The sequence below is a fragment of the Macrobrachium rosenbergii genome, chromosome 51 (genome assembly GCF_040412425.1).
Source record: "Macrobrachium rosenbergii isolate ZJJX-2024 chromosome 51, ASM4041242v1, whole genome shotgun sequence".
NCBI lineage: Eukaryota > Metazoa > Arthropoda > Malacostraca > Decapoda > Palaemonidae > Macrobrachium > Macrobrachium rosenbergii.
Window position 1 is genome coordinate 56,402,883 of NC_089791.1, and position 15,571 is coordinate 56,418,453.

Here is a 15,571-nt window from a genome sequence, read left to right on the forward strand (position 1 = left end):
TTGGGAATTGTTCCCTAAATGATGCACCCGAATTTATCTCTTGAGGCCAACGGCCACCCCTTATATCAGATCACTCAGTCTATAATGGCTGCTACCAGCGTGCACTGTAGTGGTAAGTTGTACCATCAAAGACGTAGTGTCCTATGAAGTCCAATGGGTTGGGATAAAATGCATCTTTTCCAAGGGCGGATGAGGACCAACTATCTTCCTTTTTACTTTGGAAGAGTAGGAAGTCTATAGTGGAAGGATATAATCACAAAATGGCATAATGGCACACGTCACTTCTTCATTCCTGTGGGACACTAGTTTTGCATGTGTGGTCGTGGCACCGAGGGAGAAATCTGAATGGGAGATGGTTTGTTTGAGGGAAAGTTGGAGGTTGATGTATTTGGTGAGACAAAAGTGAGAGGACGGGGTCTGCAAGACTAAGATGGATAAAGAGTTACAGTGTCCATCTAGGTGAAGGGCGAGTGATCAGGGAAGAGGTAATACTTGCAGTGTCAAAATGACTTTTGTAGTCTGAGGATTCCATTTGAGAGATTGAGTGTGACAGAAAGAAAATATTCCTGTAACAAGCGAACTCGGTCCATAAATAGAAAAGAAACAGAGTGAGACCTTCTGGAAGACAGCGAATTAGTGAAAGGGGAATTGTCATGGGGGATGATAATACTAATACACGTGACTGAGAAAGAGATATAGTTAGAAGTTATAAAATCCCTGGAGTGAATGAATATGGAGAAGGTCTTTGAAAAGGGCCTGATTGCTGGAAAGACATCTTTTCTAAGGAAATTATTCATAAGTATACGTGACAAAGAGAATGGTAAGGACAGGTTTGTTAGATTATGCGTGAGTTCTGTACAGAGTTAGCACAGCGTGAAAGTTGTTTGATGGTCTATGGCTGAGTGAATATGTGATCATTATATGACTGAAGTAAAACAATAAAATAGGGAAGTTTTAATTGGAGAGATACAACTGAAAATGTTCCTATAAATGTAACTGTGATTAGAGAGTTTAACAAAAAGGGAGTGAAAATAACTTGTAAAGGGAAGACGAGTAGGGGTCACAGAACCACCAAGAAGTGTACGTAGATGAAAATGGGAAGAGGGAAAATGTAGACAGTGGTAGGAAGAAACAATTTGTAGGTTAGTGGAGAGAAAGGGAGACTGAAATTCAATTACGGATAAGAGAGAGGGTCGGTAATTAATCTGTAAGAGGATTAGACAGTCAAAGAATACTCAAGTGAAAAAAGTTTAATTATGTTAAAGGGATTAAATTAAATATCAGCACACACCTCTGTAGAAAAGGTGGCTGCTCTTTGAGGAAATAAGTAGGTAGGAAGGCGATTAAGAAAACGGATATTTAATAAATGATGTGAAGAGAAAAATGAAATCAGAAGATAATGCAGTTCTATGTCAACGGAGGAGAGTTCTCTGAAGAGTTGTTGAGTGTAAAGAATAGGTGAGAGGTTGGACTATGGCAAACTGGTCATAAGAGTATTCGGAGGCACTGGAAAGTCTAGGGAAGGGAGTTGGGCCTAGAAAGTGCTATACATATGGCGTAGAAGAAACACTGAAACGAAGGGCCTTCATATCCAGATAGTTAGAGAGAGAGAGAGAGAGAGAGAGAGAGAGAGAGAGAGAGAGAGAGAGAGAGAGAGAAGTGAATGAGTCCGTTGGTTTAGGGGATCTGACACACACACACACACACACACACACACACACACACACACATATACATATATATATATATATATATATATATATATATATATATATATATATATATATATATATATATATATCACAAAATTTCTTAACTATAGAATTTCCTTATTACTGGATCTTACGTCTGAGAGCACATCAAATCCCAGTTCTCGCAGGTAAGAGACGGAAAATTGTGTGAGAATTATCAAATCGTTCATGATTTCCCTCCCGAATTCGCCAACGTACGTTTTGATTAAAGGCATTTTTTTTTTTATCCTGATTCAATAAATCATCTTCTCCTTCCGTGAGATTCAATTTCAAATGGATTACATACAAGGCGCTTCTCTTTTTCCTCTCGTGCTTCTACTTTGTTTTCTTCTTCCATCTCATCAATGGAATCTTAATGTTTTCTATTTTTCATCATAAATTGTTAATGTTGTGACAGCACAGCAGTGTTGCCACCTTGATATCGAACAAGTTCGAAAAGATAGTTTATCCAAAAACGCTAAAAATGACAAAAACTCGAATCACAGAAACTAACCAGGTGTTTCGCTCGTCTGAAATGCTTGCGCGCGCGTACAACGCGTGAGCGAATATATTTTTCGTGTTTATTAACTTTTTAATAGCGAGATAATACTCCTTTTCTGCTTTAAATAATAAATAAACTTAGGGTATGAAAATTAAAATCCAACAAACGGGAAAATGTGTTAATACCGCAATATGAAGATTAAAAACCAATGGCTCAGGGTATAAACAGTAAAATAGGAAAAGCAAAAACCGACTAAAATGAGACTACGGAATAGCCAAAGATACGAGTATATCTGTTGTTTAATCTATGGAAACTGGTAATTGGACAGAGGGCTAGCATGTAACTGAACAAAGTTCTTTTGTTGCTTGTAAGAAATATTTCATCTGCCCTTCGCTTATCTTACACTGATTAGTATTTGTTGAATTTTATCATAATTCTGCAATTTTGATTAGATATAGATAATTATTTACTCTTCGCTCCATTACTGGCGATTTATTGGCATGAAGACGGAATATGCGAGTAAGTTAAACAGAAAGCAAATCTAATTATTTTCTTGAAATTTTACAGAAATATTTGAAAATATTAATGCATTTTATCTATTAATAAAAATTCTCTGACCTGCCCGGCATTAGCTAGAAATATTTCACGGACTTGGCTAACATTACCTGGAAAAACTGGAAATATTTCAGTGACCAGGCTGGCACTAGGTAGGAATATTTCACTTAACTGGCTAGCAAGGGTCAAAAATGTTTTCCAGATAGTAACACTGACTGTAAACATGTCACTGACCGTGAATGGCACTGGCTAAAAATATCCACTAACCTGGGGAACACTACTGAACTAGATGGTGCCGACTGAAATATTCCACCAGCCTGGACGGCACTACTGAAATAGATGGTACCGACTGAAATTCATTCACTGACCTGGATGACACTACCAGACAAGATGGTATTGACTGAAAATATTTCACTGACCTAGATGGACTGAAGTAGACATTGACTGATTTCACTAATGGCACTAGATGGTACAGACCGTAAATTTTTTTTATTGAACTAGACGGCACAGTTGAACTAGATGGTAATGACTGAAAATATTTCATTACCTAGATGGTACTACTGAAATAGATGGTATCGACTGTAAGTCTTTTACTGACCTAGGCGACACTAATAAACTAGATGGTACTTACTGTGAATCTTTCGTTGACCTGGATGGCACTACTGAACTATATGGTATTGACTGTAAATTTTTCATTGACCTAGACGGCACAGTTGAACTAGATGGTAATGAAAATCTTTCCTGAAAATATGACCTTAAATTGACTGAACTATTTCAGATGGCATACTGAACTAGAACTGAATGAAAAACTGTCGCTGACCTCGACTCTAAAGGTCTTTCACTGAAATAGGCTGACCACATCACTAAACTAGATGGTACTGACTGTGAATCTTTCGTTGAACTGGACGGCACTACTGAACTCGATAGCACTGACTGTAAATAATTCACTGAAATGGACGGCACTGCTGAACTAGATGGTATTAAATTGAAAATCTTTCACTGAACTGGACGGCACATCTGTCTGACCATCGATGGCAGTCTTGACTGAACTATTTCACTCTCCATTGGCATTGAACTGGCATAGAAACTGAACTAGATGGTACTGAATGAAAATCTGTCGTTGACCTGGACTAGACTACTGAACTAATGCAGAATGGAACCAGGAACTGAAATGATAAAAAAATATTTCACTGACCTCGATGATGGATAATCAAAATACCTGAACTAGATGGTCCTGACTGTAAATCAGTCTTTCACTAACCTGGACGGCACTGCTGAACTAGATGGTATTGGCAAAAAGTCTTTCACTGACCTGGCGGCACTATATTAACCTTAAATAAAATAAAAAAACGGCACTGGCTGCAAAATATTTGGATGATCAACCTGGATGGCACTGCTGAACTAGATAGATAGCGTACTGAATGGAAATCTTTCACCGGACTGGACGGCACTACTAAACTAAATGGTATTGACAGAAAGTCTTTCACTGACCTTGCTGGCACTGCATCTCGTCTGAGCCATCGACGCAGTCTTCGACGCCGTCACATACTGAGCCAGGCCTTATGCACTCTCCATTAGCGCATCTGAACTCGGCATAGAAACAAGGGCGATAGCCTTTGAAATCAAAATGAATATAAATCGAACAGATTAAAATAACCATAATCAAAATGAATACTAAATCAGAGCTTTCTCCATAATCAAAATGAAGCTGCAATTAACCTTGAACTAATCAAAAATGGAAAGAGGAACTGGCCTTTAATGATAAAATGAATGTAAAATCGAACAATTAGCAGCCTTTTTGACCAAAATCAAAATGAATGAAAATCGTCGATTGTCACTAGGATAATCAAAAAATGTAAAATCAACAGATTGATTTGACCATAATCAGAAACAAGTAAAAAAATTGCGCCTTTAAGTCTTCAAAATGTGTAAAATCGAACAGATTTTTCTGTACAGCATAATCAAAATGAATGTAAAATCGAACAGATTACAGCCTTTAATGACCATAATCAAAATGAATGTAAAATCGACCCATTAGCAGCCTTTAATGACCACGGCAAAATGGTGGTAAAATGTGTTGATTAGCAGCCTTTAATGACCATAATCAAAATGAATGTAAAATCGATCATTGGCTAACTTTAACCTTGACCATAATCAAAATGAAAAAATCGAACAGATTAGCAGCCTTTAATGACCATAATCAAAATGAATGTAAAATTGATGATTTGGAGGTGACCATAATCAAAATGAATGTAAAATCGAACAGATTAGCAGCCCTGACCATAATCAAAATGAATGTTCGAACAGATTAGAGCCTTTAATGACCATAATCAAAAGAATGTAAAATCGAACAGATTAGCAGTTTTCTTTAATCAAAATGAATGTAAAAAACAGATTAACCTGAAATAAAAAATAAATGTAAAATCGAACAGATTAGCAGCCTTAATGACCATAATCAAAATGAATGTAAAATCGAACAGATTAAAGCCTTTTCCCATAAAGAAAAATGAATGTAAAATAACAGATTTGCAGCCTTTAATGACCATTTCAAAATGAATTAAAATTAACAGATTAGCAGCCGAAATGACCATAATCAAAATTTGGTTTAACAGATTAGCAACAGTGACCATAATCAAAATGAATGTAAAATAACAGTTAGCAGCCTTTAATGACCATAATCAAAATTGTAAAATCGAACAGATTAGCAGCCTTTGTGACCATAATCAAAATGAATGCTAAAATCAACAGATTAGCAGCCTTTAATGACCATAATCAAAATGATGTACAATCGGACAGATTAGCAGCCTTTAATGACCATAATCAAAATGAATGTAAAATCGAACAGATTAGCAGCCTTTAATGACCATAATCAAAATGAATGTAAAATCGAACAGATTAGCAGCCTTTAATGACCATAATCAAAATGAATGTAAAATCGAACAGATTAGCAGCCTTTAATGACCATAATCAAAATGAATATAAAATCGAACAGATTAGCAGCCTTTAATGACCATAATCAAAATGAATATATTTGTAATGATTATTAATAGCCCTCGCGATTTTTCTTCGCTGTATTATGTAGCAAATAAGAATGTTCTTGTAAGTCGAAATATCCATATTTGCTATGTGAATTTTTAAGATGTGTGCAACCTGATACATTCGTCGTTTTTATCAGTAAGAAAAAGTGGAAGAAAAAAAAAAAGAGCTGAAACAGATTTCAGGCCAAACCATTTAACACCGTCGTTACAGAATGCAATTGGATGTAAATGCGATTATTATAATACAAATTTTATTAATAACTTTTCAAGTTTCGTAATGTAATAAATGCTTATATTGCTGTTTCCCAGTCTCTCGAGTTAGTTTCTTTGTAGCGGCAGGTAAAGCTGTCCAAAGTTCATTTATTCCTTAACGTTTCGGTAGTTCTCGCTAACTTCATCTGAACACGGTCTAGGTATATTGGCATCTGAAAGGCGAATGAAACCAGGGGTGCAATTACGCCGTATCTACACCCGCGAGCGAGCTTACTGAAATTTTAGTCGATTTTTCGTTGGTTGTCGAAACCAAAGTAAACCCACTTGCGGGTTTAAATATGCCATAACTGAACCTCAGGCTTCTGTCGCCTTTCAGTAAATGACAGAGAGTAATACCGAAACGTTAAGGAATAAATGAACTTTGGACAGCTGTTATATAGTCTACCTGCTGCTACAAAGAGACTCATTCGATAGACTAAGAAGCTGCAATATTAATTAACTCATCTGCATCCAGAAGGCCATTCCTTTGAATGAAGTTTGTTTGAAAGCAAGTCTTCTCCCGAAATAATAATAATAATAATAATAATAATAATAATAATAATAATAATAATAATAATAATAATAATGGTACGCAAAACACAATTACCTTTCAAATATAATCGAGTGATTAGAATGTTATACAGGTGCCTTTCATAACTAGAAAAAAAATAGAAAGATAGACAAGTTTGAAAGTATCATTAAAAATAAAGAAGTAAAAATGCGCCGAAGTTTCTTCTGCGCAATCGAGTTTTCTGTACAGCGTATAATGCTGCATGAAACTCTCAGCCACGGCCCGGTGGTGGCATGTCCTAAATAAAATAAAATAACTACTGAAGCTAGAGGGCTGCAATTTGGTATGTTTGATGACTGGAGGGTGGATGATCAACATACCAATTTAGACTTTTAAGATCTTGCGGACGGACAGACAAATAGCCATCTCAATAGTTTTCTTTTTAAAAATAAACAGAGAACTGTCAGAGTAAAAAAGCTGCGCCTCGAAAGACCGGTTAAATCACAGAGCTCTTAAACAACAAAAAAGCGATGAAGAAGGAAAAGCGAAGGTCTCTGTTGGTAAGTGTTTCACGATCTGTCACAGGAAAAAGTCGTTATTGTTCATTTCAGAGTCAGAATACTGCCTGTCAGTGGCCTTTTAGACGTTCTTTCGATTTTGTATTTAGTTGGAAAATATTCACTTCTTGAAGAGTGAAATCGAAATCAAAGAAAGCATAAGGGCATGCTCATTTGTTAGGAGGGGGCTATCCTCGATTTAATCCTGAGCAGAACACCAATAAAAGACAAAGTAAGCCCAAACAAACACGAATAACAACAATGAATCTGTGATATCAAACATAAGCCTAACTATCAGGAAGGTATTTGAAAAATAAAACCTCTTCAAGAGGTATCATGCTATTCAGAAACCAAACGGTTAGTAGTATACAGTGTTTGATGACGATATTTTAAAGTACATAAAATAATTCAGCTTTTTATGGCTCTTGGCCACTGATTCCTGAAAACATACAGAAAATAATGAAGTTTGAAATAATCAAAGCTGAAAAAATCCAACATATATAATACATACATACATACATACATACATACATACATATAAATTATATATGCATACGCTTTTTGTTTAGCCATGGTTAATTTGTTTGTTTAACTAATGTGCCGAACATGAACAGGCTTCGAAAGTTTACATGTACATTTCAAGTTTACATGTAAGCCGAGAATTTACATGAACCTTGTCTAATCTGTAAGGTAAGGGAAGGGTAACGGAATCACTAAATAAGGGAGGACACCATTAAGCGGATTAGTTAACAGTCTAGACAGAACTACAAGTTCAGTACTTGAATCCGTGAACAGACAACGTGAAGAGATCTTACCCTTGGATGATCAAAGCTATTTCCATGACCACTTTAACGGAATGATACCTTTTCGTGAAATCTTCCACACTCAGTTACTGACGTTACCAGGACCACACAAGGTGCTTCCTAACTGGGCTCCCTATCCGCATAAGTTATGCTGCTACTTAATATTCATTAAGGTAAGCTGAATTATGGCAACCTTTTGTAACATCAGGTCATAATTTACTTAAGGCCTATTGTCAAATGGAGATGGCTATATCTGACCAATATATCATTTGAGGACAGAAACCTAATTAAGAATTCATTTTATAAAAGTCGAGCACGGTTTTCACTTTATGAAAGTAGTTAATGAAATCTATTTGGTCTATAATTAGAAACTACCGTGGTTTCGACAAAAAAAGGATTTTGTAAGTTATCATTGCATTCTGTAAAGTTCGGGATTTTTTGGAAATTCAGCAACCATAGGCAGTAAGGTATAGTAAACAAAATCAAGAAATAGAAATGAGACACAGAGACTGGAATTGACAGGTAAGAAACAACAATAAATAATGATGAGACGAAAGAAAAAAAAAGAGTAATGAAGGATATTGTATAGGGTCCGAATTTAATTTGATTAAGAATTAACCGCAGGTGTATTTAAATCTCAGGTTTGACGGACTGGGTTGGGGAAGTTGTGCTTATCAATTGACTCAATACTATTCTCACTAATACGATTCTATGGGACAATGCGGAGGAATTCCTGACTGCACTGGAAGTAGATCTCGTGGCAAAACAAGTCCTAGGTACTGCACTTAGCATATCTTCAAGAAAGTTAGCTCGCCAGCGTAAGGTCCTGGGTTCATCCCGAGTGGAAACTTTCAACAAGAGCCTAGAACAACATTCTTACTAAAACAGACAGGAAATATTTGTAAAAATAGCTTGCTATAACAAAGGCGATGAATAAGCTTTAGAATCGTAACAACAAAAATGAACTGACATTGCGATCGAGAATGATTAAAACAGCAGTGCACCAATACTGAACAGGAACAATATCCCAGCAGATGATCAGTCACTTTAGGGGAAAAATACGAGATGTGAAACCCATCTTCAGAAATGTGGAATGGGTATGCGGTTAGAAAATGACAACCTTTAGCAGAAATGTGTGCAACTGTTCTTAGGGGTTAAAATTAAACGTTTTAAGAAACTTTATAGGTAAAAAACTGACTGTGCTTGTTATCCTATGCATATATATATATATATATATATATATATATATATATATATATATATATATATATATATATATATATATATATATATATATATATAATATATATATATATATAAATATATATATATATATATATATATATATATATATATATATATATATATACATACATACATATACACACACACACACACACACAGGGTGTGACAGGAGTTTATGCAAATATTTTGGGAAATGAAAGAAAAAAGTAATTTTGAGCAGAGAATGTTCTATAAACATATGCATTTTAAGGCTTCTTTTGTCGTTGAGGGTAATTTTAAAATAACATATATCATTAGCGCCGCTTTCATGCGATGGTGGTTGGTAACCGTAGGTCGGGGTAGCCTGGGATGTGGGGGCGGTAGGTTGCAGGGGCGGGTAGAGAGGGATGCTGGAACGATTAGGCCGATGTGAGTTAAATACCCCCCAAATCAAATGTATTATTTAGATTTTGTATGCATCATTGAAACCCTCTCCCTCCCTATCAATGGTAGGCCTATTCACTGGACACCGATAACAAAAAGTAAGCCTAACTGAATCTCCCCTCCATCAAAGGTAGGCTTATTCATTGGACACCTATTAAAGATTTAAAATGATTTTTAAAACTCTCCCTCTCCACAAAAGTATTCATCAGACACAAGTCATAGGCGTAGGACTAGTCATGACTCCTGATTCAACAGTTTCCTGGCAAGCAGCGGGACAGAGCTCCCACTAGAATTCAACAATCACAAATAAATGTTGCCCAGCAACATTTACACTGCTTACTTGATACGTAAAGCCATACGGTACCGCTGTAAGCTAATCGTTAAAATTAGATTACTTGCAAGAAACAATCATAATTAAAAAAACTAGCAACCACTTCCCTTATTCACTTCGCTCTCAACCCCCACAACATCCCGTGCTACTCCGACCTACCGTTACCAACCTCCATCGCATGAAAGCAGCGCTAATGATGATGGTTATTCTAAAATTCCTCTCACCGACAAACGACGCATCAAAATGCATAGCTTTATAGAACATTTTCTGCTTAAAGTGACTTTTTCTTTCATTTCCCAAAATATTTACATAAACTCTTGTTATACCCTGTATAGATTTAATTATATATAATGTAATAATATATACATATATATATATATACATACGTATGTATGTATGTGTGTATATATATATACAGTATATTATATACATATGTATATGTGTGTGTATTCAGTTTACAACAGTTTGGAAGGATCACCATATAAAACTGTAATTGAAATTTATGTAGATGATATTACTTTTAATTTAAAGTCTTAATAAGGTTACTTACGTAAAATAAGTAAAACAAAAGACTTCTGCAAGCTATTCAAGTGGGTTTTTTTCAACAAGTACGGCTTGGTTACAATACCTGAATGATCAATTTAAGACGGTGAAAACTGGGCGTAGAGCATAAAAAAACATCAGCGAGAGAGCATAAAAAAACATCAGTGAGAGAGAGAGAGAGAGAGAGAGAGAGAGAGAGAGAGAGAGAGAGAGAGAGAGAATGACGGGACTCGACTTGAGCAAATATTGAATAATCAGATGATATAAGCTAAACAAACACATCTCAAATTACACTCTGGATGCGAGTTTATCGTGAATAATATTCACAAAGAAGTTAGAATTTTTATTTTCTCATACTGCATTTTTCACTGTCGAGACCCTTTTAGAATATTTCAATCATGTAAACATTCTGGATAAACTCGGAAGTTTCTGAATAACTTTCAGCACCGTGGATTAGCTGCCCAATAAATGTTGCCACAAGGAGCTTTTATTGCAATATTATTCAATTTATTTCTTGTTATTTCTCTCAGCAGCCATTCAGAGGCTGACTGGTACTATTCCGTAGAATAGTACCAGTTCTATAGTTCTACGTTGCTTTAGCTTTGAGTATCACCAAAATGAACTGAGAGGAGCTTCAACACTTATTATCTCATTCTAGGCAACTAAAATATATTAAACAAACACTTACTGCATTCATGCTCGTCCGAGGCGTCCCTACAGTCGTCGACGAAGTCGCAGACGGCGTCCAGAGGAACACAGAAGCCGTTGGTACATTTGAAGTGAGACTCGGGGCACACCCACGTCTCTGTCGAGGTTGAAACAGATCCATGAGGCAATGTCGCAAATTGAAAACAGTAGGGTGTATATGAAATGGAAAGTAACATTTTTACGATAATGAAACCTGAATTTTAATGTTGATTAACATACACACACACACACACACACTCAGCAGTGCAAAAAATAATAACTGTATTTGACGACTGTACAAGTCTTAGAAATTTTGAGCGTTCTCGAAAAAGCGAATATTTGGGTAGAGATGTTTTGATTGACTAAAACATTAAAAACGAAATATGTAAAAGTCTTCGTTTTTAGACACCAATTCGATTAAAAGTTCTTCGTCTACAGATATACAACAAGAGTATCCTGATGGAGAGGTAACTTACTACGATGGCTTAAAGTGGAGGTATAAAACAACTGATTTCTCATGAGTCAGTAATAAACTTAGAAGTAACGACGTAATGAGTATGGATTTTATTCTCAAATGGAATACAAAAAATGTTATTAAAAAATCTGAAAATTATCAGTGTGATGTTATTTTTCTCAAAAGATGGCGGAATATAGATTCATTTTGACAAAAATCGTTCGTTAACCTCCTGTGCAGGAATGTGTAACGACATTAGCCATTTCATACTTATACACAAAACGCGCATCATCAGCGTGTCTAATACGGGCATATACATGTATATACATACATACATGATATATACATATATATCATATATATATGATGCATACACATATATATATATATATATATATATATATATATATATATATATATATATTTATAATATATATATATATATATATATATATATATATATATATATATATATATATATATAATATGCATACGTACATACTAAGTACATAGGTTCATAAGCATAATAAAGGTAATATATGAGGGAGGACGAACAGTATAAGGACAAAATACTGGAAGACAGAAGCTAAAGTTGGCTTTGGACTACATCAAAGATCAGCTGTAAGCACATTCAGAGCTTGTAGTCGTAATGGATGTGCTGAGTGAGAGTTTATGTGAGGAAATACGCTATGGGATCTTCTGTTTGTTGCAGATGCCGGATTTTAACGGTAGAAACAGAGGGAGAATTTCAAGAGGGATACAAGGATTGGCAGGAGCGCCTGCAAAGAGGAGGACTCAAAAAGCAAGTTCTTGCAAAAGCAGAAGTAATGTTAAGCAGTAGAGAGGGAAGAGAGGAACTACATGTAACGTAGAGCAGGCAATGAATTAAAACAACCATATAGTTTCAAGTACTTGAGTTCTGTCACAAACGAAGAGGGTGGATGTGAGATGGAGGTGCAGCAGAGAATTACAGCGGCCTGGGCTAAATGGAGACAGGTTTCCAGGGTGATCCTTGACAAGATTCTTTTGAGACTTACGATTAAGGTCTACAAACCAGTGACCAGACCAGTGCTGTTGTGTGGTGCAGAAATGTGGGTAATGAAAAGACAATAGGAGGAAGCCTTGGAGAGGACGGGGATAAGGATGTTGAGATGGATCTTAAGAGTGTCATTGCCGGAAAGAACTGAAAGTGAACAAATAAGAAAAAGGGAGGGTATTTGTAAAATAACAGATAAAACCAGAGACAGTAGGATGAGGTGGTATGGTCATGTGGTATGCTGGAATGAGGTTACTCTGGATAAAAAAGCGTGTGATATGACCGTAGAACATAAACAAAGCAGAGTTAGGGAGAGAATTAGGTGGCGTGACGTTGTAGAAAGTCATGAAATTGCAGATGTCCAAGATAGAACTCTGTGGGAGGTAAGGCTCGAGTTGCCTACCCAACAGGAGGATGGAATTAAGGTTGTACGAAGAAGAGGAGTATATATACATACACACATACATTATGTATATGTCTACAAATATATATATATATATATATATATATATATATATATATATATATATATATATATATATATATCTCGTGTACATATATAAAATGCCTACAGTCCGAGACGAAGACCGAACGTAGACTTACCACAAAATAGCTCGTCCTCTCCGCCCTCGCAGTCTCGGACAGTGTCACACCTTCTGAGATTGTTGATGCAGACGTCCGGACACTGATACTCATTGGAGAGGCATCCTATAGCAAATGCAAGAATAGAGATATGGAGTAAGTATCTGGCAATAATTAAGGACAACATGTCATAGCAGACAGCTTCTATCTTGTTTAGATTTACGAAGTGACTTCGATTGTTCAATTAGTTCGTTTAGTGTTTTGAAACTGAAATTGATAGTTTTTGTTTTAACTCTTTCCTAGTCCACGCTGGTCACTTTATTCCAAGATGCCTTTACTCATTTTATTTCCTCTATTATTCAGTATTTATTTTGTCTTAGGTGTAATGAATGTACTTCGGCTCATGAATTCCTAGTAAATTTAAATAGCTTGTGCATGAAACAGTTCCTAGTCCCTGTCACTTATATATGTATGTATATGTATATATATATATATATATATATATATATATATATATATATATATATATATATAAATATATATATATATATATATATATATATATATATATATATATATATATATATATATATATATATTATATATATATATATATAAAGAGAGAGAGAGAGAGAGAGAGAGAGAGAGAGAGAGAGAGAGAGAGAGAGAGAGAGAGAGAGAGAGAGAGAGAAAGAGAGAGAGGTTGTTGTGGGTATAAAATAATCTGATGTGATCATTAGGCTCAATAATGTAGCGTAAAAAACAGATCAAAGGTTTTTGTGATAACTTCTTAATCATTCAAAGACTCCTGATATTCTTATTGTTGGCCTTTTTACCTTATTAATATTCTGATCCCTTTTGACCTTCGAACATATCTTTCATTCTTTCAGTTTTACTATAAGTTCAACACTTTCAGAAAGACAATATCTATAATTAATTTTACCCTTTTTACCATTATTATTTCGTTATAGTCAGTGCATGACATCATTAGCTCTTCGAGGGCGCTGCTTTAGTCTATTCTGTAATTCACTTCGCTTCTGATTTTATTTTTGAGATCGTTCAGAAAATTTTTTACTTACATTTTGCTTATTGAAACCACATATCTTATTTCAGAACTCGTTTTTCATACCGGCAACGTAACTTCACGCATGATTTTTGCATCCTGAGATTTTTACATTCGTCTTCTAAATGTCTTTTACTTGTCTGCTTTCAGATCTGTTGAAACAACATTATGACCTGAAAAGCTAGCGGGGTCTTTCACAGGAAAAGATCTATTTAACAAATCTTTTAACGCATTATCCTGACCAACCTTGGCCTGAAACTATTCCGCTTAAGTATTTCCAAGTATGCGGAGACCATTTTCTCTCAGATTCTTTATTCCTATTGGCCCTGTTAAATTACTAAGAGATCTGAGTGAGTTCTTGGCCATTTTTCGAGGCAGTATCTCCAAGTGAAAGGACTCATTTAAAATCTTTATCCAGTATCAACTTTTCACGAACGTGCCTTCAGTAAAACAGTAACTTAATTCTGAAAGCATTCTTCCCTTTAATCCTACTAGTTCCCGATGACACCCAGAAACTGAAAGCAGGCCCATTATTATTCTTACTTTGCACTCAAAACAAATTTTTTTGCATCTTTTCTGTTTAGCTGAAACCTCGATACAAGGGCACTCTCACACATCCAACATTCCCCTTTTTGAGTCATTACAAGGATTAACAATCACGTCGCGGCCTCCAACTAATTAACATCATTAATATTCATCAGGTTGCGTTCCTGTAACGTCAGCATGTCAATTCAGTGATAATTGCTGACAAGTTTCATTTGCTTATTCACCCTATTCATTCTGTTAGTATTTAAAGTGGATGATGTCAGGGGCAACAGTCATAGGCAAAAGGACCCGATTAATTGACACCAAGCATATTTTCACAGGTTACGCTCTGTCGCTTTCCTCCAAGGTCATCATTCATATTGGTTCCTCGTTGGACGAGTCGGTAGAGTTCTCGGCTAGCACTCTGCTAGGCTCGAGTTTGAGTCTCCGGCCGGCCACTGAAAAATTAGAGGAATTTATTTCCGGTGATAGAAATTCATTTCTCGGTATAATGTGGGTCGGATTCCACAATAAGCTGTAGGTCCCGTTGCTAGGTAACCAGTTGGTTCTTAGCCACGTAAAATAAGTCTAATCCTTCGGGTCAGCCGTAGGAGAGCTGTTAATCAGCTCAGTGGTCTGGTTAAACTAAGGTATACTTAACTTCATCATTCATATTTTCTCCAGCCCCGCAAGGGGTAGTGCTCTCAGTGCACCTCATACGGTTTACTGTTAGC

At 35.8% G+C, this 15,571-nt stretch overlaps 1 protein-coding gene across 1 annotated transcript in view; it reads right to left on the bottom strand.

The window, feature by feature from the left end:
• LOC136833059 (G-protein coupled receptor GRL101-like) overlaps positions 1-15,571 on the bottom strand; it is a 115,325-nt gene that overhangs the window by 75,987 nt on the left and 23,767 nt on the right. Inside the window, 3 exon segments of the mRNA XM_067094706.1 lie at positions 4,279-4,401; positions 11,179-11,295; positions 13,271-13,375. Coding sequence (XP_066950807.1) covers positions 4,279-4,401; positions 11,179-11,295; positions 13,271-13,375 — 345 coding nt within the window.